This window comes from Eptesicus fuscus, chromosome 9, assembly GCF_027574615.1.
Source record: "Eptesicus fuscus isolate TK198812 chromosome 9, DD_ASM_mEF_20220401, whole genome shotgun sequence".
In the NCBI taxonomy this organism is placed as follows: Eukaryota; Metazoa; Chordata; class Mammalia; order Chiroptera; family Vespertilionidae; genus Eptesicus; species Eptesicus fuscus.
In genome coordinates, this window is record NC_072481.1 from 62,704,764 (window position 1) to 62,730,641 (window position 25,878).

Genomic DNA, 25,878 nt, shown 5'->3' on the forward strand with positions numbered 1-25,878 from the left:
ATGCCATATAATGTCAAGCACCTTTTCATATGCTTATTTGCCATCTGTATATCTTCTTTTTTTTTAATGTATATTTTTATTGATTTCAGAGAGGAAGGGAGAAGGAGAGGGAGATAGAAACATCAATGATGAGAGAGAATAATTGATCGGCTGCCTCCTGCACACCCCCTCCTGGGGATCCAGCTCACAACTAGGCATGTGCCCTCGACCAGAATTGAGCCTGGGACCCTTCACTCTGCAGGCCAACACTCTATGCACTGAGCCAAACCAGCTAGGGCTGTATATTTTCTTTAGTAAGGTGTTTATTCAGGTTTTTGGCCCAGTTTTAAATCAGGTTATTTGTTTTCTTCTTGTTGACTTTGAAGAATCCTTTGCATATTTTGTATAATAGTGTTTATCAGATATGTCTTTGCAAATAGTTTGTCCAGTCTGTGGCTTGTCTTCTCATTCTGTTGATAGTATCTTTTGCATGGTATCTTAATTTAATGAAGTCTTATCTTCATTAAATTAAGATACCACAACCCCTTCCCCAGATTGTGCTTGCTGTTGCATCTAAAAATATCATCACCAGCCCTAGCCAGTTTGTCTCAGGGGATAGAGTGTTGGCATAGACTGAAGGGTCCTGGGTTCTATTCCAGGGCACACACCTCGGTTATAGGCTCGATCCCTGACCCTGGTCGGGGTGCATGCGGGAGGCAACTAATCTATATGTCTCTCTCACATCAATGTTTCTCTCTGTCTCTCCCCCTTTTTTCCATTCTCTCTAAAAATCAGAGAGCAGAGAACCTGACCTCTAGACAAATGGACATCACCAACAAAAGTCTAATAGCCCCCATCTCCTCCTTGCTGCCCAGTCTAGAAACCTGGGAGAAGAAAGGGAGACTTCTATTCTCCATTCCTTCTTACAAGAACCTTGACATTCTTTATGGCACATACACGTAAAAGAAAACCATGGAAACCACTGGCCCATAATTTATCTGCCTGCCCAGAGCAAGCCATTGTACTGGTTTGAGGACAGTTCCAAAAAAGTCAGTGCTGTTTCTTTCAGAAAATAGTAGAGATACTGTCTCATGGTCATCCTTCCTAAAAAGTAGGCCCTGAAATGTATCAGGGACTCTCCTGCCACAGTAGGAAAGCTTGGAGAATCAGGAGACTCGTGAAGGTGCCACGTCACTGGTTTTAATTCCACGGCAGGAACATGACTTCAGGGCCAAGCAAAACCCCAGGCCCAGCACTGGGTCAGTGGTTTTATGTTTCCATCGAAGTATTATTGCTAGTCCAAAAATCTCGCAAGGAGTAAAGAAATGTATTTACCAAATAATAAACACAACTTAAAATTCACATTGCATTCTAGTAAATTCTGGAAATGATCATAATACAAATATTACAACTAAGGAAAAAACTCACCTAGAGGTTTAGGTTTTTTTTATTTCTAAAAAACCAAAGGCACTACAAACATAGCTTATATTTGTTGTAATATCTCACATTTCAACACCTAGAGTCATTGTTACGGTCATGATTAAGTAAAGATTTTAGTGTCTCAAGGCTATCTTCATTTATCCCTTAAATCAAAATAAGAAATTGACAAATTAGTTTCCTTCCAAAAAAAAAAAGAGTTTGCTTTGAGAAAACCTTTATTGCACATCATTGAGTTCATTTCTATTTGAACAAACAGTACACAAAACAAAGATTCATGTTATGAAAATGCCTGAAACTTCCAATCAGCATTTTGCAAGGATAGAGACTTTGGTTTTGTGTCTTTTAAAGGCACACATTTCCCACTTATTTTAAAATTTTGAGGAAAGCTGTTTTATAAAATATTTTAAATGTGAGTTATGGAACCTCTCCCCACAAAACAGCAGTTCCCAACCCTAAAATGCTGCTTCTTTCCGAGGCCGACTGCCTGTGAAGGGCTCACAGTACATCAGTGTTCGCAAGGCCATGCAAGTACTGATAAAATCATCCTCGTGGGATAGAACACACATTTGAATGTGCTTTAAATTTTCATAAATGTGTAAGATCTTCTTTCAACATTTTACTTTAACACTGAAGGAGAAAACTTATACATGAATACTAAAACACCGGATCCTCTCCAGAACTATAAGAAGCTTATAACAGTTGTCCTTCACAAATACTGGATTGTTAGTGAGTGGTGGTTGTTTCCTAGTCTGGCCTGGTCTTACAAAGCAATGATTACTGGATATACAGCAACATCCTCTCTCAGTCACAAGCGGGACCCAGTCCAGGCAAAGTTTTCCACTGATGACGCAATCAGCACAGTCCGAATCACTGTAAGCGAGAGGTTAAGAGCTAGAGTCAAGAGTGGTATGGAGCCCTGGCCAGTTTGGCTCAGTGGATAGAGCATCCATCAACCAGTGGACTGAAAGGTCCCAGGTTCAATTCTGGTCAAGGGCACGTACTACCTCGGTTGCAGGCTCAATCCCCAGTCCCTGTCAGGGAGATGGGGTGTTTCTCTCTCTGTCTCTCCCCTCCCTTCCACTCTGTCTAAAAATCAATGGAAAAAATACCCGCGGATAAGGATTAACAACAGCAACTGTAACAACAAAGAGTGGCATAGAAAACACCTTCTAAAGTGATGGCAAAATAAAGAACGAATAAGAAGCCAAAGCATCACTAATCAAAGGTAGTGTGTGTGTGTGTTTTTAAATAAACTCGACATAAAGCTAAAAAGACAATAATTATTGCTTTTAAAATTATAAACGTAATGAGTTCTTAATGAATTATAGCTGTCAATATGCTCAAAATAATAGTCTTCAAACATACTCCACCATATCTTAAAATATCCATATAGTTTCCCAACTCAGCTACACATCATATTTTCCTCTAGAGCACAGATAAGCCTGAGAGCTACTTTGTACAACAGCAGAATATAGATCCTGGAGGTTCGTCGTCTAATCTGTACTTTCCAGAGTTGGGTAGATCTTTGCACTCTGATATAAATGTCCGAAGTGTGGTCTCTGGGAAGCCATCCTGTTGGTAATGCTGTGCAGAATAAAAACAATAGCTCTCATTAATGAACCCCTTGAAACAGCTTTATTCCTCATTTAAAATAGCTCATTTGGCAAGGGAGGAGATCTTTCTAGAGGGCTAGTGTAGTCACTTCCAAGTATTTTCAGGGAGATGTATTCGCTAGAGCCACTCGTAGGCTTGGCTAAAGTAAAGTGGGTCCGGGATTCAGCAGTGCCCTCCTGGCCCCTGCTTTGTGGGTCTGGTTCAACCCCAACGAGCACGCTGAATCTGGGTCCGTCTGAGCCCTCCGTCCAGGAAGCATCCAGCCAGTCCTGTTCCCAGTCTGAGAACCTCGCCCTACAGCCCATGACTTGGAGGCCAGTGTGTAGCAGGCACCTTGGCTGGAACCCAGTTCAGGCCACAAGTGGCCCAGCTGATGCAGATTAACAATGGTGTTGCTGGGAGCTGAGGGCGGGTGGGGGGCATACCTAGCCTTCCTCAGCCCAGCCCTGAATGCTCCTAAGCTGGTCCAGGTGTCTGAACAAAGATCTGAGTGCTGTGAGGGACCTTTCCAGTCTGCATACCCTTTGGGAGTCTCTCTTCTGGACAGAAAGGCTTGTTTAAGGGCCTCATATTTATAATCAGTTTGGGGGTCTAAGACTCTAGAAGGTGCCCTGACCAGAAAGGGTCAGAAATAACTTAGCTTTCCCATTTGGAAGTGCTCTGAGCCCACGAAAAGAAGTTCACATCTAAACTATGAGTCTCAAGTTGTGTTATGGAAAGTTGTCAAGTCATGTTACCCTTAGAGATAGTGGATGTCACCTTTAAATAACATATACACTGAGTGGCCAGATTATTATGATCTCTGAACGCATAATAATCTGGCCACTCAGTATATATATATTAAAGGCCCAGTGCATGAATTTGTGCATGGGTGGGGTCCAGCCAGCCTGGCCAGGGGGAGGGGACATGGGCGGTTGGCCGGCCTGCCTGCTGGTCGAACTCCTGGTCCAGGGGACAATTTGCATATTAGCCTCTTATTATATAGGATATACACTGAGTGGCCAGATTATTATGCGTTCAGAGATCATAATAATTCGGCCACGCAGTGTAGTTCTCTGCATGCAGAGTGGAAGGTGGTAAATTTTTAGAGCATCCTGGGGCGGGATTTGGACAGGTACAACTACATTCTTTCCCAGTCACCTTGGTGACTGTAAGCACAAATCTGCCCAGCAAGCAATGAGGACAGTCAGTTCCTGAAATCTGACTCAGTGAGCATGAAGTCATGGCCCTGGCTTCATGAGCAAAGTTTTCATAATCATCAACTCGTAATGCATCAACTCCCAATGGCCTTCTCTTCATCCCTGGTCCATCACATTTCATTCCGCCTCTCATACCCAGAAAGAAAAGTCCCCAAGTGCGAGTGCCTATGCCAGTAGTATACCTGACAATACAAGGTTATTCGAAATTTAAATCTATATGGATGTTTATTCTGCCTTTCCATATTTCAAAGGGCTTAGATTTTTTTAAATGGCCCTTGTGAATGATAATACAAATCATAACACCTTTTTAAATCAAGTTTCCAAATGGGGAAGGGACCATGCCAAGGAGTAATGAGTTCAGTGACAGCACACTCCAAATGAAGAGGTCAATTTTTCTTTATAAAACTGGATTTTAAAAGTTCCCCACCCCAGCAGCACCAGGGCAGCTGGTCCTGAGGTCAGCTGTGGCTGGTTTTGTTGCTTTTCTGAGCCTGGAGCTGAAATACAACTGAAGCCTAGATGTTATTTCTAGGGAGGAAAGGTCAGGGGTCCAAATTGCATGACCAGAGATATGCTAAGGAGGAGAAAAAGAAAGGCCACCCTGGGGGCAAGGCCCCACCCTACAACTGTCTTTTGCTAGGTAAAAGACAATATACCTGCCCATTGTCCTCGCTCTGCAAACTGTCTGTCTAGCTGCCTACCACAGAATGAACTGGAAAAATTGACCCAAGTGATGTGAGATTAATGCTATCGGTAACTTTTTTTTTTTCTATATTATTAATACACTAGAGGCCCGGTGAACGGATTTGTGCATAAGTGGGGTCCCTCAGCCTGGCCTGCACTCTCTTGCAATCCAGGACCCCTCGGGGGATGTAGCAGTGCTGAAGCAGCAGGCGGCCAGGGAGGAGCCCAAGCCAGGGCTGCGTGCAGCTCCACTGTCACTCATCCTGGCCCAGCTGTGCCTGCCACCACCACGGCTACTCCCCCTGGTGATCAGTGTGCGTTATAGTGACCAAATGGTCATTCCAGTCATTCTGATTGTAATGGTTGCTTAGGCTTTTATATATAGAGATTATTTCTTCTCTCTCTCTCTCTCTTTTTTCTTTTTTTAGTGACTTTGTATTTTATCTTTGACTTTAAACTTCCATTTATTTCCATGTCCTTTTTCTTTTTTCAACTTTCCTATTCACTTCCAGATCTCTTCAGTGTTGTTCCTTATGAACATAGGTCTATTCAACAAGTTACCTAGGAAATTGCAACTAATATTTGTCTTCTCAAATTCAGAGATTTAATTTATGTAGAAATTAAAATTTTCAGTTGGATTAATATAAAAGAAAAAGTTCTTTCTGGAAAGCCATCTGCTGTACTCATGCAATACTTACTAATCCTTATAATTTTAATAAGAAGCTTGTACAAAAATAGCACAATTATGTGAAGACAAAACTTCCAACATTCTATACTTCTATTTCTCCTTCATTTCTGTTTCTCAGTATCTAAAACTGAAGTCCTTCGTCTCTACCCATAGGTACTATATTTTATTGTCACTCCACAAATTCTAGGAAAATGCTGCCACTTATGGCTACTGATGAGCCTACCTTGATTGTTTCATATGTATCAGTGATCAGTGCAATGAAAAGACTTAAAATCATATAGACAAAGAGGCTGATGAACGTGTAGAGGTAAATTCTGCTAAATAGCCAGACCAAGTAACTTTTTTGGTGCATTCCTGCAAATGTCGCAAACATATCATCTCCATTTATCAGAGAAAAAAGGCACTCGGAGACCAAGTTCAGAGAACGGAACTGAAAAAAAAGAGAAAAATGCACTTTATTACATGCTTCTTCCCCTGGGAGACTTCATTCATGACATCATATTAAAAACTAGTGGCCTGGTATACTGATTCATGCACATTGAAAGGAAATTAATTAAAAGAAATATTTTAATATCGCTATTTGCCCTTTCTCTATAATAGAAGTGTCAACCAAATTCACAATCGACAATGACAGCTAGAAACACACGTGTGCGATTGGCACCAGTGAGAGCTTTATATGTATCATGCATGTGCGAGTCAACTTAGCCTTTTATATATCCTATATAATAAAAGGCTAAAAGGCAAATTGACCAAATGGCGGAATGACCGGCAAAACGACCAGTCACTATGACATGCACTGACCACCAGGGGGCAGACGCTCAATGCAGGAGCTGCCCCTGGTGGTCAGTGTGCTCCCACAGGGGGAGTACCACTCAGCCAGAAGCTGGGCTCACGGCTGGTGAGTGCAGCAGCAGTGGTGAGAGCCTTTCCCACCTCCATGGTAGCACTAAGGATGTCCGACTGATGGCTTAGGCCCGTGGGGGAGTGGGCCTAAGCCATCAGTTGGACATCCCCCAAGGGCTCCTGGACTGCAAGAGGGCTCATGCCGTGCTGAGGGACCCCCCAGAGTGCATGAATTTCATGCACCAGGCCTCTAGTATAGAATAAACTTGCTTAATTAAACCTACTTTCTGATTTAGCTAAACTTTTTCCAGCCCAGTGAAGCACTCCATCTTCTCTTTCAGGTAATTGTCAGCAACACCGCAGTATATATCAACACAAAGCAGATTATTACTGTAGATCACGCAGGGAGAACAAAGAGTGAAATATTTAACTGTAGCAGTGTTTGACTATATTCTGTATAGTGAGAAAACCTGAAGTCATTTTCAAGGTCCACCATTTCTTACTTCTTTTCAGTTGGGTCAAGTTTCTAAGGTTCCTAAATCTCCATTTTCTGGCTAATGAAAAGAAAATAGGACTCCACCAAGTCTCCTATCTACCTACTTCAGAAATTCTGTGAGGATCAAATGAGATGAGGCACCGGAAAATGCTTCACAGACATTTGGTTAAAGTGTGAAATGTTTGCACCTGGCTATAAAGCAAGTTGTGTTCCTGCGATGAAGAAACTGCAAGGAGGCTAGTCGCCACTAGGGAGAGGAAGCCGGGTGTTGCTATGTGACATCACTACCTGGCACCCACAGCCACTGTTTCTGAGCTGGGCTGGGCTGTGGGCCGCCATTTTGCACCATGGCAGCATAGGCTGTGATTTGGTGGGCTGTCGCTCCGGGGTGGTGGTGGAGCCTGTGTCCCACTTGGGGGAAGCTGAGTGTTGCTTTGTCAGTGCCAGGTCCACACTGCTGTTTCTCTGTAAATGGCCAGTGTACATCACGGCAGCTCCTGCATTAAGCGTCTGCCCCCTGGTGGTCAGTGTGTGTCATAGCGACTGGTCAGACAGGTGGAGGGACACTTAGCTTATTAGCCTTTTATATAAATAACTAGAGGCCCGGTGCATGAAATTCGTGAACTGGGGTGAGGGGTCCCTCAGCCCAGCCTGTGCCCTCTCACAGTCTGGGACCCCTCGCTACTTACCGCCTGCCTGTCCGCTGCTCCTTACCGCTCAGCTTGCTGCTGCTTAGTGCTGCCGCTGCCGCTGCCGCAGAGGTGGGAGAGGCTCCCACCACCGCCACTGCACTTGCCAGCCGTGAGCCCAGCTTCTGGCTGAGTGGCACTCCCCCTGTGGGAGCACACTGACCACCAGGGGGCAGCTCCTGCATTGAGCGTCTGCCCCCTGGTGGTCAGTGCATGTCATAGCAACTGGTCGTTTTGCCGGTCATTCCGCCATTTGGTCGATTTACATATTAGGCTTTTATTATATAGGATGTGGCCAGATATGCCAAGTTACCCTTTCAAACCAATAACTTGAAGTAACTATATGCATTTGCTTGGCAATACACACAATATATACAGGCCTACTATTTTTCCTGGGACAAGCAGCTGCTTCTTGATGCTCTGTTAGTAGGAGCAGGCTGAACTGGAGGCAGAAAGGGCTCGTCTCAGGGCTTTGGGAGACAAGCCTTATCCTCCCCTTTACCTTCATGGAAAGAGATTGTTGAAATACTTCTGAGAAACCCAGATCCTAACCATGCATGGTCATACTTCTCGTTTTAAAGTTCATGCCACTTAAGATAACAGCATTATAGTTAGGACTATAACTCCGGTAACACATATTCCTACAAGTTTCTCCCTATACTACTTTTTAAATAAAATCCCATTTTGAGACACTTTACCTAAATAGCCTACTCTAATATACACTGATGAATCAAACGGATGAAACTTTACTTTGCTGGTGGTAAAAAGGACCTCACTATTTGGCACATTCCACTAAAGAAACTGAGGACATTGAGTGAACCAATTCTTCTCTCGAGTTGGTCAGCCCTTACTGGTTTAGACACATGGCAATAGATATACTACCTTCAACATAGGAAGACTGAGTCACAAAATACACGGAGTCCATTTGAAAGGAGAAAAGAAGCCACTGGCACTGTTCTAAGAAGTTCAGGGTCCCAAGGTGACAGGTTGTGGATCGGTACCTTTTCATGGTAAGGTCCCAGCACAATCCATCCACAGAAGCAATAGCCAAAGTAGATCACAGCTGCACAGCAGCAGAACCTCATGACACTGGGCAGCGCTGCCTGAAGGGTCAGGATAAGGAGCTGAGAACGTAAGAGAGGCCATTAGAATCTTTTTGTCCTCCAGCCCAAGCAGCGCAATCGCAGTGACAGGGAGAAAGGCCCGCCGCACCGAGAGCCCTGGAACGTCTTACGTTGTACTTGTGGAAGAAACTGAGGTACCGGATGACGCCCAGCCACACAAGCAAGGTGGAGGTCCCGAGAAGTATGCTGCAGACATCATAACTTGTTAGGCTCTAAAACACAGTGGGGGAAAGTAATCAGAAATTCACATGAGCAGGAACTGTCTATTGGGTAGCTATGAGCTGATCACTGTTCCAGGGGCTAAGGACAGAGCAGTGAACAGGCAACATTTCCTCCATTCATGAAGCGTACCTTCTAATGAGGGGAGAGAGAGAACAGCAATAAATTCATGAACACCTGATACAGTAGCTGATGTGCGAAGGAGAAAATTCAGGAGAGGGGATAAGAAATGCGTAGGAGGTTGCATTTTAAGAAGGGTGATCAGGAAAGGTTTCACTGAAAAGGCAGCATTTGAGCAAAGACCTGAAGGGAGTGAGGAGCAAACCAACAAAATCAAGGGGAAGAGCTTTCCAGGCACAGGAACCAGCAAGTGCCAAGGCCCCGAAGCAGGAGGGCACCTGGCAAGATGGTGAGTCTGGCTGGAGTGAGCGATGGGGATAGTATGAAGTCAGAGGTAAGGAGGCAGGTAGTTAGGGTCTCATGGGTAATTTTACAACTTTCTATTTATTCTGGGGAGGGGGATTTGAGGTCTCGGAACAGGAGTGATATGATAGAATACTGGCTGCTATGGTTGAGCGCAGATTGTTAGAGGAGTGAGAAGGCTGTTGCAATAATATAAGTGAGAGCTGATGGTGACTTAGTGGTGGAGACGATGAGGTAATTTTTGAAGGTAGATCAATAGGATTTCCTCTTGGATTAGATGAGAGTGAGAGGGGATTAGTAAAAGAGAAGAGTTGAGGATGAATTGGTGACTCTTATCTTGAGCAACTGAAAATAGTTGGTACTCAACTGAACTTAGAAAGGAGAAGCAAGTTTGGACCGTGGAGGTGGGGGAATCTTAGGAATTCTGTTTTAGATATGTTACATTTGAGAGGCCAAATAGACACCCAAGTGAAGATGTGGAATAGACAGTTGGAAATTTGAGATGAGTTGAGGGAAGAATTCCAAGCTGGAAACACAAATGTGGAAATCACTGGCATGGAACAGAATGTGGTCACCAAGACAATGGCAGAAAATAAAAAATGTCCCAGTGCTATGCTTTGAAGTAGTCACTTTAATAGGTTGGAGAGATGAGAGGAAACTGGCAAAGGAAAGTCAGAAGACCAGCCCAAGATCTAGGACAGTGGTTGGCAAACTCATTAGTCAACAGAGCCGCAGTTTGTCAACCACTGATCTAGGAGGAACACCAGGAAAATGATACCCAGCAAAAAAAAAAAAAAAAAGTGCATCAACAAAGAGGGAGTGTTGACAGTGTTAAAAGCTGAAGGGTAAATACTTGAAATAATTGACTATTGAACTTATTAACATGGGAGGTCCTCGGAAAGAACACTTTCTGTGGATTGGCAGGCAGCCCGGTTGGAACAGATATAAGAGAGAATGGGAGGAGCAGAATCAGAAACAAGATGAACTACTCTGTTGAGGTCTTTTGCTATATAAAGAGAAGCAGAAAATGAAGAAGTAACTGGGCGGGGTGGGGGGGGAATGGGTTGATATTTTGTCTTTTTAGAAAGGAGGGAAAAACATACTGATGAGAATGACAGCATAGAGACTGGGAAATTGATGATGTACAAGGAAAGGGAGAAGCATGGTGCGAGCTGTGCCCGTAAGTAAGCAAGTGGGACAGCATGTGGTAGGCATATGGAGGAGTAGGACTTAGATAACAGCCTAAATAATAAATCCTCCGTAACAGAAAAAGCAGGGCGTGAAGGCACTGATGCTGGTCAGTAGATAAATGAAGTAGGAGTTTGTGGAATTTTTACTTTTTTCCTATTGTTCTTATGAAGTAGGAAATGAGGTCACCAGCTGAGAGTGGGGGTGAGGCAGGGGAGTTAGAGGTTTCGGAAGAGAAGAAAACATGAAATTATCATTTATAAGATGGGGGTAGTGAATGGTCTAGAAAAATGTGGAAAGGTTGCTGGGTACCATTAAGAGCTCATTGAGGTTAAGGATAGTTGAGGTGGGTATAAATGAAGATTTACTGCAAATCTTCTCCCATTCCTCCCCTCCACCCCCCGAAGTTAAATGTCTATTCGGATGACTTATACAAAGCTGATACTAACAATGGCATACATAGGGGAAAAGTTTACCTTGGCTTGGATTTCCATTTTCAGAATTGATCCAATGATTGTCAATAAGTCACTACTAATAATCATAATGTACCATCCATTGACAAATTCCATTCGATCAGAAACAGAAACCTCCTTCTTATAATGGAGGAGGAAAAAATTGACAAATTCCTTTAGGGGAAAGAGGGGAGGCACAGTGAGTTTCTCTGTTGATCAAACCGTCTGTAACATTCCTAGAAAGCAACAGCCCCTACCTGTTGAAGCTGAATTCCTTTAATCACAGATCGAAAGCACAGGATTAACGAAGTCAGGCACATCAGGATAACAAAGCCATCAAAGATCATCATGTAATGAGTGTTTCTCTGAACTGGAAGGAAAAGGATTACCTGTTTATGCAGTGGGACATTAATACAGTGACAGCTACTTTTTTTTTTTACTTTTCATTTTTAGCCTCGCTTATTTTAACTACTGTGTTACACACCACAGTATAGATGTAAAACATGATAAAGGACACTAAGATTGTAATCTGTTCTTCCCTACTGGAAACAATTCTTCAAGTCCTCTTTGTACTTGGAGGGATTATAAGTATTTTTTTAGTAAGGAGCGGACCAATGAAGGCAGATGGAGAAGGCAGGAAAAGTCATTTCAATCATTAATTATTTATGTATTACCTGGAACATCAGATAACTACAATGAATTGATCTACTTGCAGAGAATTAGAGACTCGAAAGTAGTACAATTCTTTCATTTGATGCTCCACATATCCATGAGACCAGTAACTTAATAACCATTTTTGAAAACTAGTAAAATGTATCAGTTACCTGATCCAGAAACATGCCAGTCTTTACATTCTCTGATGGAAATGTCATTATCTAAACTTATCTTAATTCTTCCGCTATGGGCTTTATTGTCAAATGTTATCTGCAAAGAAAAAGAAGAAGGATCAAAAACATACCTAATAGTTTTTGAAGCCACGGTACCTCCGTGCATTAATTAGGAAACAATTCTTTCGGTGTGAGAGGAGACCCAGCGTCTCATCCCTGCCCTATTGCTAACTCTGTTCAACCTTGGTAAGTTCACTTTATTTTTCTGTAAAATGAAAGGTTTGAATTATACCTTCTACAGAGAACTTTCAGTCTCTAAAATCCTGTGCTGCTAGGATAGTATTCCAACCATGGAAACTTCTAAAACAAGAGAACTTCCCCACCTTCCCATTCTAAGTACCTCTAGATGCCCTCTTGATATGAGCAAGGGCTGGTACAAAGCTTCCAGTTAGAAGATAAATAAGCCATGGAGATGTAGTGTACAGCACAGGAAATATAGTTAATAATATTGCAATAACTTTGCATGGTGACAGATGGTTACTAGGCTTAGTGTGGTGATCACCTCTTAGGGTACATAAATGTTGAGTCACTATGTTTTGCACACCTGAAACTAATATTATGTGCCAACTACACTTTAATAATTTTTTTAAAAGCTCGTAAAATTGTGCTTTTCCCCACCTTCCAGTAGTTCCTCAGCTAGGAATAGATGTTTAGCTCTGTTATAATTCTTCCTAACACAAGTGGTCATTTTTCTGTCTTGAAACATTTTAAGTGAAACTTTTTAAATTTTCTTTCTGGGTCTAGATTTCTTAGTCATTCTAGAACCATATGTACTGCCAAGAATGTGGCCCCAGGGAATCAACAGCCACTTCTTGCCTTAAGGATTACTATTCAGGACACAGGCGCAGAGCCGGACAAAGCCACGCCAGAACACCTTCCATAGCCCTTCTCTGTTTCCCCTCTGGCTTCCTCTACTTTCCCCATGAAAAGACCATCAGTCTTTTTGTTGCTGTTGTTTTTAAGTTCCTTCTCGCTCAAGTTCTTTTAAAAATCTGTCCTTTAAATGATTTTTTTAAAAATATATTTTTATTGATTTCAGAGAAGAATGGAGAGGGATAGAAAAATCAATGATGAGAGAGAATCATTAATTGGCTGCCTCCTACATGCTCCCTACTGGGGATCCAGCCAGCAACCTGGACATGTACCCTGAACAGGAATTGAACTGTGACCTCCTGGTTTAGAGGTTGCCGCTCAAGCACTGAGCCACGCCAGCCGGACCATTTAAATGAGTTTTATTGCACCTTCTTCATGTGGGGTAATCAGATATCACTTCAAATATAAGATGTCAAGTAAACATATTTGACAAAGTCTGGTCACTTTGTCTCCTCCTGTTGGATTGTAAGCTTCTTTCCTTGACAAGCAACTCAGGCCATTGTCAGTGTCTGTCCATCTCCATGGCTGCTGGGGACCCAGCCCACAACTTCACACAAGGAAGATGCTCAGTATTACTTGAATGAGTTCCCCTTGCAAAAGGGAAACCATGTTTTCCCACAAAAGAGCCTCAGGGTCTTAGCAACAGTAGGTGCTCACTAAATATCTGTTGAGTAAATACACTTTGGTTTCATGTCAATCACATCTCAATAAGGTTTAGAAGAATCTGAATTCTTTAAACAAAGAAGAAAAATTACTAGATGGGATTCACAACATATTAGATAGTACAGGGGGAAATATTAGTGCATTTGAAGACATAGCAATAGAAATTAATGAAACACAGAAGAAAAAAAGACTAAAAAATGAAACAAACAAAAAAAAGAGAGCATTAATGAGCTGTGGGACAATTTCAAGTGCCAAAATACACATGTAATTAGGATCTCTGAACAGTGAGTGGGGGCGGGGAGAGACAGAAAAATATTTGAAAAACTAATGCTGAGTAAATGTCAAATATAATGAAAATTATAAACCCACAGAACCAAAATGTTCAATAATGCCATACACAAGAAATATAAAGAAAACACCAAGTAGTGTCACTATCAAATTGTTAAAACCTGATATAAAGATAAAAATTTAGAAACAGCGGGGCGGGGGGTGGGGGGGGCACGCAACCCATAAAGAAGAACAAAGATGAAGATGACAGCAGATTTCTCATCAGAAACAATGTTTGTCCTCATCCCCCCCATTCCCATCCCCCACCCCACCCCCCTGTTGTCCTTAACCATTGGTTAGGCTCGTATGCATGCACACAAGTCCTTTGGTTGATCTCTCTCCCCTACCCCCACCCTCCCCCACCCTCCCTCCGAGGCCCAACAGTCCAATCGATGCCTCCTTGTTTCTGGGTCTGTTCTTGTTCATCAGTCTATGTTGTTCATCATTTCCCCTAGATGAGTGAGATCATGTGTTACTAGAAATATAAGAACCGAATGTGAGACGAGCACTAATAGTTATGCTGACAGGCAAATGAATCAGTCTGTAGTAAGTTTCTTTCTGGACCAACAGTTCTTTTGAGACCCAATTTCAATGTCCACCAGATCCTTATGTGTACATGTCGGCACTGACTTTTCAGCTCTGGATGGTGGACCAATGGTGGTAATGCAGGTCCGACTCCCTCTGGTTTGGTCTCGCCCGGACCCAGGGGCGCGGCTTCACCCAGACTCAGGGGCACGCAGCCTCACCCGGTCCCGGGATCCAGCCTCACCCAGACCCAGGGGCATGTGGCCTCACCCGGACCCAGGGGCGAGTGGCCTTGCCCGGACCCAGGGGCGCGGTCTCACCCAGACCCAGGACCCAGCCTCACCTGGATCCAGGGGCGCACAGCCTCACCTGGACCCAGGATCCAGCTTCACCTGGAACCAGGTGCGTGCGGCCTTGCCCGGACCCGGGGGCGCATGGCATCACCCAGACCCGGGGCGCGTGGCCTCTCCTGGACCCAGGGGCACGGCCTCACCCAGACCCGGGACCCAGCCTCACCCAGACCCAGGGGCGCGTGGCCTCACCCGGACCCAGGGGCGCATGGCCTCACCTGGACCCAGGGGCGCATGGCCTCACCCGGACCCGGGATAAAATACTTTTTAAGACCTAGAAAAGCTGAGAGAATTCATCACCAGCAGGCCTGCACTATAAGAAATGTTAAAAGAGGCCCTTCAGGCAGAAGGAAAATGCCAGATGGAAACCTGGAGTTACACAAAGGAATGAAGCACACTGGAAATGGTAACTATATGGGCAAATATAAATACTGTTTCCTTATTATTTAATTGGCTTCAAAAGATAATTGACTATTTAAAGCAAAAATGATAATAATACATCAAGTATGTGATAACACATCTGGAAAGTAACAATAACATAAAGGCCAAGATTAGAGAAATGGAAATACAGGGATGGGCAAAAGTTGGCTTATAGCTGTAAGTACACAAAACATAGAGTTTATGCTTGTATTATTATTATATTATTTATTACTAGAGGCCTGGTGCATGAAATTTGTGCACAGGGAGGGGGGGTCCCCTCAACCCAGCCTGCACCTTCCCCAATCCGGGACCTCTCAGACATCCCTCTCACAATCTGGGACCACTGGCTCCTAACTGCTTGCCTGCCTGCCTACCTGATCGCCCCTAACTGCCCCCCCCCACCAGCCTGATCACCCCTAACCACCACTGCCTGCCGGCCTGATCGCCACCAACTGCCCCACCCCCTGCAGGCCTGATTGCCCCCAACTTCCGCCCCACTGGCCTGGTCTCCCCTAACTGCTCCCCTCACCAACCTGGTCTTCCCACGCAGCCTGCTGGTCAGTCCTTTGGTTGTCCCTCACTAACGCCCCTGCCGGCCTGGTCACCCCACGCAGCTGCTGTGTGGTTGTTACTGTTACTCTTTGGTCGTCCTGTCTGGTTGTGAGGGCCCTGGCTTTTTATATATATTAGGATTATTATAACCTACTTTTCCCACCCCTGTATATTGTTGTTAGGTTCTATTTTTAAAAATATATTCTTATTGATTTTAGAGAGAGGAAGGCAGAGGGAGAGAGAGATAGAAACATCGATGAGAGAGAAACATCTGTTGGTTGCCTCCTGCACACCACCTCCTGGGGATCAGGCCACAACCTGATTCCAGGCATGTGCCCAGACCTGGAATCCAACCATGATCTCCTGGTTCATGGGTTGATTCATGGGCAGTGCTGGCCAGGCAGTGATTAGATTCTTATACTATTCATGTAGTGGTATATCATCTGAATGTAGAGTGTAATAAGTGAAATTATGTGCATTATACACTCTAAAAAAATACAAAGGAGTTATAGCTAATAAGCTAACAAATGAGATATTTCATAATGATACAAAAGTCAGTTCAATTGAATGAAAGAATCCTACATATTTATACACCTAATAAAGAGCTTCAGCCGAGAAAGACAAGTATCACATGATCTCATTTATACGTGGAATCTAATGAACAAAATAAAGTGACAAACAAAATAGACCCAGAGACTTTGAAGCATGCAACAGACTGACATATTTCAGAGGGAAGTGGAGAGAGGTGGGGAAGAGATTAGCCAAAGAACTTATATGTATATAAGCATAACCTTTGGAAACAGAAAATAAAGAGTGCAGTGAAGGCATGGGGAGAGGGCAGAAGCAGAGTGGAGGGGCTCAATGGGGAGGAATGGGGGATAGCTGTGATACTTTCAACAATCAAGATAAATTTTAAAAAAAGAGCTTCAAAATACATGATGCAAGAATTTATGAATGAATCCTAATGTACTACTTTTACATTATAAATCCATCTGGGCACACACAGAAAAAGGTTTAATAAATAGCTATTGAATGAATATATATAAACCAAATTCTTAGGTAGGTTCTTTATATATGTTATCTTCTATCTTGACAACAACTTTGTCCATTAGGTAGGCATGAATTTCGTTTAACAAATGAGAAAACTGAAGCTCAAACCAATTTAGTATTTTCTCTAAAGTTGCATAGTTACTAACTGGTGAGCTGGAATTAAAATCTAACTTGTCTGACTGCAAAGTCCCTGCATTTTACATCAGGTGCATGCTGCCTCAGTTCATGTTTAACTATGACAATGAAGTTGCCCTAATGGTTTTTTTTAATTAAACTGCCGTGTAAGATGTAAGTTCTACCACAGTTCTATAAGATGCACTGTTAAATCCATAACACACAGGCATAGCTTGTGGTGATTCTACAATAATGGTGAAAATATAACATCTGCATGTGGCTAATAGGTCAAGATGCTTTTACCACAATATTGAGTCATTTGAAAGGATTGCCTTTCACAAGTGTTTCATTTATTCATTCAACAAATATTTGAGACACCTACTATGTTCTTTGAGAAATGAAAAGATTAATAAAATGATTCCTGCCTTCAAGGAGCTTTCAATCTAGCAGAGTAGATGATAGACACCTAAAAAACCCTAAAACAAAGAAGGTGGTAAGACCATAAACAAAGAAGAACGTGGTAAGACGATAGAAACACAAAAGCAAAATAAAAATCTGGGAGTTCAAAGCACAGAATGTATTTCTTTAAAAAAAAAATATTTTTATTGATTTCAGAGAGGAAGGAAGGAGAGAAACAGAAATATCAATGATGAGAGAGAATCAATGATGGGCTGCCTCCTGCATGCCCCCTACCAGGAATCAAGCCCACAACCTGGGCATGTGCCCTGACCAGGAACTGTGACTTTCTGGTTCATAGGTTGACACTCAACCACTGAGCCACACCAGCCAGGCCAGAATATATTTCTAACTGAACAATCACAAAAAGGTCCATGAAGAAGGTGTCACTTGAGCTAAGCCTTGAAGACATAAAAATTCTGAAAAGTTTTATTTCTCAATGAGAAAGGAAGAAAGAGACGACAAGACAGTGAATAACTCAATTTTTGAAAAATCAAGTAATATTGAAAATTCATAACTTGGTTAATATTAGGATAAAAACTTGTAGGTTAATTCAAAATAGTCTTACAGTATTACTGCTTTTTCTTATCAAATGTTATAAATAACTAGTGGCCCAGTGCACGGATTCGTGCACATTGAAAGGAAATTAATTAGAAGGTGGTGGGCAGGGAGGGGAGGGTGGGATTGGGTGGGACTAGGTGAGATGGGCAGGACACGCCCTGGAGCCAACCTCCCACAGTCCCTCCCTGGCCGGCCACAACTGGGATGGCACCACAGCTCGAAGGGCATCTGCGGAGTGAGCAGGGTCCCTTTGGCAGATGGGGCCAATTGGCCTGGCCTGCGGAGACCAGACTGAAACCGGCTCTGTGACATCCCCCGAGGGGTCCCAGAGTGTGAGAGGGCACTCTGCAAAGTTGCTGGCGCTCGGTAGCTCCTGCGTTGAGTGTCTGCCCCCTGGTGGTCCGTGCACATCATACCTACCGGCCCATTGCACGGTCAGTCAGATGGTCACTTAGCCTTTTATATATACTAGAGGCCCGGTGCACAAAATTCATGCATGGGGGCGGGAGGTCCCAATCTGGACATCCCTCTTGCAATCTGGGACCTCTGGCTCCTAACTGCTCACCTGCCTGCCTGCCTGATTGCCCCTAACTGCTCTCCCCTGCCAACCTGATCACCCCTAACCACTCTCCCCTGCCAGCCTGATTGCCCCTAACCGCTCTCCCCTGCCAGCCTGATCTCCCCTAACCCCTCTGCCTGCCTGCCTGATCGCCCCTAACTGCTCTGCCTGCCAGCCTGATTGCCCCTAACCATTCTGCCTGCCTGCCTGATTGCCCCTAACCCCTCTCGCCTGCCTGCCTGATCACCCCTAACCACTCTGCCTGCCTGCCTGATCGCCCCTAACTGCCTCTGTCTTGGCCCCATCACCGTGACTTTGTCCAGAAGGACGTCCAGAAGGACGTCCGGAAGACATCCAGTCTATCCGGTCTAATTAGCATATTACCTTTTTATTAGTATAGACTAGAGGCCCAATGCACGAAATTCATGCAAGGGCCTTGGCCCCAGTCCCTGCCCACCACTGCCACGGCCCAGGGCCTCTGCCACCTCTGCTACAGCCCCCGCCCACTGCGGCTTTATCCGGAAGGTAGGACATCCGGGAGGATGTCCAGTCTAATTAGCATATTACGCTTTTATTATTATAGATAGACTAGAGGCCTGGTACACAAAATTCATGCACTTGGGGGGGGTGGGGGGGATCCCTCAGCCAGGCCTGTGCCTTCTCACAGTCTGGGAGCCCTCAGAAGATGTCTGACTGATGGACGGCTTAGGTTCCCGAGGAGGAGTGGGCCTAAGCTGTCAGTCAGACATCCTTAGTGCTGCCACGGAGGCGGGAGAGGCTCCCGCCACCACCACTGCACTCGCCAGCCATGAGCCCAGCTTCTGGCTGAGCAGTGCTCCCCCTGTGGGAGCACACTGACCACCAGGGGGCAGCTCCTGCATTGAGCGTCTGCCCCCCGGTGGTCAACGTATGTCATAGGGACCGGTCATTCCACTGTTCAGTCGATTTGCATATTACTGTTTTATTAGATAGGATTACTACATTAGACTATGTTCTGAACATTTTTAACCTCATTCTCTGAGAACTTGATTTCTTTTTTTAAATAATTATTTATTGTTGAAAGTATTACATATGTCCCTTTTTTCCCACTTAGACCCCCTTCAGCCCGCCCCTGCCCCCAACCCCAGGTCTTCAGCACCCTATTGTCTGTGTCCATGGGCCATGCATATGTGCATACAAGGTCTTTGATTGATTTCCTCCTACCCACTGACCCTGCCCCGCCTTCCCTCTGAGATTCCACACTCTGTTCCATGCTTCCATGTCTCTGGATCCACTCTGTACATCAGTTTATTTTGTTACTTAGATTCTACAGATGAGTGAGATCATGTGATACTTATCTTTTTCTGACTGACTTATTTCACTTAGCATGATACTCTCCAGGTCCCTCCATGCTGTGAGAGCTTGATTTCTTACAGCCAATTATTTGAGAACTGAGGAAATAGCCTTTGATGCAGACTACTGCCGAAGTAACAGAAATTTGTATCAGATGAAGGCAAGTTGTATAAAACGCTTTCCTGCATATGACCAGCCAGCACTGGGTTACTGACTCTGATCCTCGTGAGGTGACAGACTCACATGAGAGGCGTCTTGTGCTCTAGAGAGCATTAATAGCTCCATTTACAACTGCGTGTGGAGAACATGGAAGTGATAGGGGTGGGCTGAAGGGGGAGAAACGCACCAGAGCATTCAGAGGCAGCACAAGGAAGGCACTGTGAGCAATAACCCAAGGTTACAAACATTCATTCATGACGAGGAAGCTCAGTGAGCAAGAACCCTTGACAAGGACTTAAGCACACAGCCACGGACTGCTAGACGCTGAGCCTACAAAACCTTCTCCTTTTGTATTTGAACACCTACCCTGTGCCAGACACTTGCCTTGGTACTAAAGACACAACAATGAACAAGACAAGGTCCCTGCCCTCATAGAACTTAGGCTGGAGTACAAAAGAAAGCTAATTAACAAGTGAACAAGTCATTGTAACAAAATAGAGCTAGCTATTTCAATGCCCCCCTTAGGCACATTCAAGCTGAAACATCCTATGTATTTGATCGTGCCTTAATGCAAGTAAATGAAACATATAACTAGATAAAACACTTCTCTCCAGATTGGAACCAAATCAGCCCAGCCCATTCTTACAGTCAGAGTGAAGTCGTAACAATCAGGGAGCTCGTGATGACGAATAGTCTGCAGATTAATGGCCTTCAGTTTAAACGTCAGCTCCACTGTTAGGAGTCTGGAAAACAGAAGAGACTTCAGCGCAGAGAAAACACACTCACAAACATAAGTCACCCTCCCGCCTGCCTCCCTCACCTGTGAAAGTCCAGTGTCAAGTTGAGTTTATTTTCTTCTGGTGTTCCAATGTAAAAAGTGTCATCTGGCTCCACGGAGAAGCATTCTGCCACAGACAGGAACAACAAAACATAATATTGTGGCCAAAATAAATAAAACTACATCTTGGAAAGATTATATATATATTCAAAACTAAATATTCAGATTCTAGTACTTCGCTGAATTAAGATTTTAAAGGCTGGACATCTATACCGGCCTCTTGGTTACGATGACTCATTTGTTTGTAAGACATAAGTGGCTACATTTCTGCAGTGGGTGGGAGTGGAAAAAGTTCTGAACTCGATCTCAGTCTCCTATAGAATGCTATCTTCCCTCCTGGCCTTTAAACCTAAACTTGGAGACCTTCCTCTTTTTCTTTCTTTTCTTTTCTTTTTCATTGTATCTAATCAGGTTTGAAGCACTTACAGTGTCAAAGAAAAAATTTTCTAAGCATAAAGGATCTACTTGTTTAATATTATGTGTTGACTATTTTTCCCCAATAAGCATTTTGAAAGGAAAATAGCATCTTAGAAGGTTTTCACTAATCAGTACTATAATATGTTACTATTCCTCTCAAAAAAATGTCCCAGTCATTACTGATGAAAGCATTCAAATATGTTTTATTCTTTTTATTAAATGACAGAGGTGACATTGATGAATAAGATTAATACCTATTTTCTAACATTAGTCCTGAGCTAATGTTTCAGGTACAACTTGCAAATAACACTTTGCTACTAAGAATAAGCTGTGCTCTTCTAAATTCTGGTTCTCATTCCTACCCCAGCCTCCCATCCCCGCTTCACCCCCGTAGATACTGAATAGTGAGATGCTAGTAAAGGGAGGGAGCTGGACACACATCAAGACTTTGCAAGCATAATTTCTTGTAAGGAAAGTATCTGCCTATTTAATTAGCTTATCCAGTGTGAGAGGCAGTGGAATATAGTGCGTAAGAGCCCAGACAGCCTGGGTCAGGTTTCAGCTCTGCCTCTTATTAGCTCCACCTTGAGCAGATCACTTACCTCTCTGTGCCATACTGTAGTCTTCCATAAAATGGTAATAATAATAATAAACCTCGGGACAGTATCTAACTGATACACAACTTTTATATGGTTTATCAGATGACCTATTAGCACAGACCAAATCAACGTTTTCGGAGATGAAATGACTGATTTAAAATATAAATCAAGGAATGAAAAGTGGAAGTTCCAGCTTATAGAAGAGCATTACCAGTTTCAATTTTGGGATCAATGTCAAAGGTATCATTTCCAGGACAGATGTTTCCTTGCTTGTAGAAGTACTGACAGATCGCCATACCAGACTGCTCCGCGCCCTTATCCTCATAAGCATGGTTCCCGATCGAGATGTTGCGTAGCTGCAAGTACTTCAAGCAAAAAGAGAAACAGAAAGTGGGGATGCCAGCCAGGGCAGAAGTGAAGCCATGATTTCGTCCCTCCCTGCCTTTGAAACTGGCAGGTCCCACCTCTGCTCTGGGTGGAGACCCTCCCACTGACACGCAGAGTGAGTGGCATGGACTGTGCCCCCAGGCAGCAGAGGGGCTAAGAGTTACACTTGAGAACTTGAGTTCTGAGCTCAGGTGTCAAATCCATGACCTCAAGTAAATCACAAACTTTTCTGAGCTTCTGGTTTCTTATCTGCAAAATTAAAGGCTTAAGCCGCATAATCTCCTTTCCTCCTTTAAAGAACTATGTTCAGGGAACTGGCTTTTACATTGAGTGTGGATACAAATTTATTTTATCTTAGACCTATATCTTGTATAGTCAGAGTTTTGCTCCACTACTGCAATACAGGAAGGGGGATAAAGTTGTTCCAGGCTAACCAGCAAAACATTTTATTTAAAAAATATCTTTTTAATATTTATCTTTGTAAGAATATAGCTTAGTCATTTTCATCGCAATATTCCCCTGTCCTGGTGAATCCTCTAAAACAAAATGTGACTTTTACAAATGAGAATCACATGGTATCTTGGAATAACTGTCCACTTAAACCTCTTAGTGGATTTCTGTGGATGAAAACACAAAATGAAGGGTTTCAGAGCTTATTTTGAACAATGTCACATGGCACAATTAGTGATACAAAGATAAGGATATGGTATCTGTCTCTTGGAATTAATAATTTAGTGGGATAGACACAGGTAAATAATTCTACTAAAGGATGCATGTGAACATGCTGTGATCATTGAAGGGAATCATTGATAACTAGAGGCCCGGTGCATAAAATTCGTGCACAGGTAGGGTCCCTAGGCCTGGCCAGCGATCAGGGCTGATCTGTGGGGCGACCAACAGGGCGATCGGGGGGCCCCTGCTGGCACCCGCCTTGGCCGGCCTGGTGCTGCCCGCTCGCTGGACTCGTGTCCCCCTCATCCCCTCACCACTGCCGGTCACCTCCCTCTGCGGGGCAACTGGCGGGGTGATCAGGGGGTCCCCACTGGCACCTGTGCTAGCTGGCCTAGGGCCTGAGGGCTGGGGGCAACTCCTGCATTGAGTGTCTGCCCCCTGGTGGTCAGTGTGCATCATAGCGACTGGTCGATCCGCTGTTTGGTTAATTTGCATATTAGGCTTTTATTATCATTGATAATAGGGGCCCGTGGAATTGATTCTGAGCTGGCCTTGTGGAGGAGCATGTTACCAAATCCCATACTTAGTTCCCAGTTCTCAGTGCTTCGTGCCAGGTTGTCAGTGCTCACCTAACTTAACTTCTCCACGGTGCGCGATGCAGGTGAGTGCTTTCCCCTTCGTGGGATACTTTCTTCACTTGTCTTCTGGGACCCAGGCTGCTCCTTCTCAGTCTCCTTACCTGGATCCCCTCTTCCCAGCCTCTGCATCTCAAGGTACCTTGCATTCAGTCTTCAACCTCTTTAACCACATTCTCTCCATGGGTGATCTCAGCCAGTCCCATGCTTTATATACCATCTATATGCTGATGGCTTCCAAATTTGTATCTCCAGCCCTGCCCTCTCCACTAAATTCCATGTACAAGTGGGTAGCAATCTACCTATGGTGTCTAAGAGAAATCTTAATCATAGATGGACAAACAGCTAAAATTGTCTCTTTCTACCATACTTTTCTTCTCCATAAACAACTCCATAAGTCAATCGCTTTCCAGGCAAGACTTGGAAATGATCCTTTAGTCTTCTTCTCTCATACTCCATTTCTAATCCATCAGAGAATCATGCATTACTTTCCGATTATATCCCAAACCTGACCACTTCTCATTACCTTCACTGCTATCGCCCTGGACTACTCCTCCATCATGTCCCACCTGGTTAACCTGACTTTCCTGCTTCCAATCCGGACTCTCACCACAGTCTCATCTTTGTAAAGAAATCATAGGACTGTTACAAATATTTCCTTACTACAGTCACAAAGAGTAAGCGATTTAAGACACGTAAAACCTTTAGAATAGTGACACCTAAGACAGGTTCCTTCTCCCTGGAAGCTTCTTCCTTGAGATCATCACGGGCTGCCTCACCACTCTTTTGTCTACTCTCTGCTCACCTGTATCACCTTCTCAGAGAAGCCTTCCCTGACCACCTCCACCCTTTCTACTCTGCCTGTTTCTTTTGTTTGTTTTACCTTAAACGAAGAACCAACTGACAGATGATTTATTTATGTATTTATTGCTGATCTCTTCCTATTAGAATATGACCTTGACTTTGTCTATGTGTTCACTACTTATTTATGAACCAAAAACAATATCTGATACATAACAGATGCTACAATTTTGAGGGCATAAACGTTAGCCTTTGCTGGTGTATATTCGAGTCTCTCCCTCCTTCCATGGCTTCCTGTCTCTCTCAGAGTAAACTTCATGGCTCCTTTCCTGGCCCAGTCACACTTGCCTCCTTTGCGTTTTCCTGAAACTTACTCAGTGCTTTCTGGCCTGCAGGGCCTTGGCTGTTGCTACCCGTTCAGTCTGAAATATTCTTCCTCACACTTTAAGTCCTCAGAGAGGCCTTTTCTGACCGCCCTGTACTATTAATGCCTTATGCTACTTTATTTTACTTCATAGCACTCATCACTATATGAAATCAAATAACTTGGTTAAACTTGTTTTAAAGCCATCTTTTCCATTAGAATGTAAATTCCACAGGGCTAGGAATTTATCAAGTCCACTGCTCTAACCCCAGTACTTAGAACAGTATTAGGCCCGGAATAGGTGTCAAACGAATGGTGAGGTAAAATATTATTATAATGCTGCAGTGGCTCTTCACTTCCTAGAGCTAATCTATGCACAGTAAACCACTAGGATAATATGTGTGATTAGGGCATTGAGATTGGGAAAATGAGAAATCTATAATAATGGAAGTAGCACAAATTATTAAATAGCATTATGTCCTACATATAGGGGGAAATAGTGTCATGCTGGAGATATTCCATTTTGAGATTTTTGTTTTCTATTCAAGGAAATAGTGTATTAATTAAGTCTTTCTAAAGCCACTCTGAGCCAAATTGGTAGTTTTAGAAGGGGGATAGGAGAGCAGGGAGGGCATAAGAGATAAAAAGTCCTTTACATGAAAAAAAGGTAAAAGATATTGAGGGTGGTAATCTATTTCAGGCACCATCATGAGAAGGCAGGGTTCTTTGGAAAAGACAATAATGCTAGGAAAACAGAAGGCAGCAGGAAAAGAGGAAGAACAAATAGGAGATAGACTAACTCCGTAAAAGAAGCCATAGGCTTGAGTCTGCAGGAGCTGAGCAGGGCTGTTGAGGAAAGGACATTGTGGATGTCACTCATTACACTGGGGACTGCCCAAATGTAAGGGGCTGATGAAAGAAAGGAACCCAGTAAAGATGACCCACAAGTGGTTGAGGAAAGCCAAGATCTCATTTAAAACAAAATAACTAGTGTTCTGAGATTCAAATATATAAGCATTGGATCAGAATGAACCTAGAGATGGTCTACTAAGAGGACATCTGGGGGCTATATCTTCAGGATAACTAATTAGTCATGGAAATACCTTTAAGAGCCGAGAAGCCACCGTCCCATCTGTCAGTTCCCCTCAGGGACTATCATCTCAACTGTCAGGATATCTCCTTACAACAAACAAAGCTCCCTCTTTAACACCAGTCTATACTGTCCCTTTTCAGTTATCTGGAGCCATGTAGAGTGACTGACCTCATTAACCACAAAACTCTAGTTATTCATGAAAATTA

The 25,878-nt window shown here is 43.6% G+C and overlaps 1 protein-coding gene across 2 annotated transcripts in view; it reads right to left on the reverse strand.

Annotated features, from left to right (window-relative positions):
• Nucleotides 1-1,427: 1,427 nt before the first annotated feature.
• Nucleotides 1,428-25,878, reverse strand: part of MCOLN3 (mucolipin TRP cation channel 3) — a 34,734-nt gene continuing 10,283 nt past the window's right edge. For both annotated transcript variants that reach the window (XM_054721213.1, XM_054721212.1), the window contains exons 4-13: nucleotides 21,932-22,085; nucleotides 20,687-20,771; nucleotides 20,513-20,609; nucleotides 11,863-11,962; nucleotides 11,296-11,408; nucleotides 11,063-11,212; nucleotides 8,867-8,968; nucleotides 8,634-8,756; nucleotides 5,828-6,034; nucleotides 1,428-3,003 (exon numbers count right to left, since the gene is read on the reverse strand). In XM_054721213.1, coding sequence (XP_054577188.1) covers nucleotides 2,869-3,003; nucleotides 5,828-6,034; nucleotides 8,634-8,756; nucleotides 8,867-8,968; nucleotides 11,063-11,212; nucleotides 11,296-11,408; nucleotides 11,863-11,962; nucleotides 20,513-20,609; nucleotides 20,687-20,771; nucleotides 21,932-22,085 — 1,266 coding nt within the window. In that variant the 3' untranslated portion in view covers nucleotides 1,428-2,868. The remainder of the gene's footprint in view (nucleotides 3,004-5,827; nucleotides 6,035-8,633; nucleotides 8,757-8,866; nucleotides 8,969-11,062; nucleotides 11,213-11,295; nucleotides 11,409-11,862; nucleotides 11,963-20,512; nucleotides 20,610-20,686; nucleotides 20,772-21,931; nucleotides 22,086-25,878) is intronic.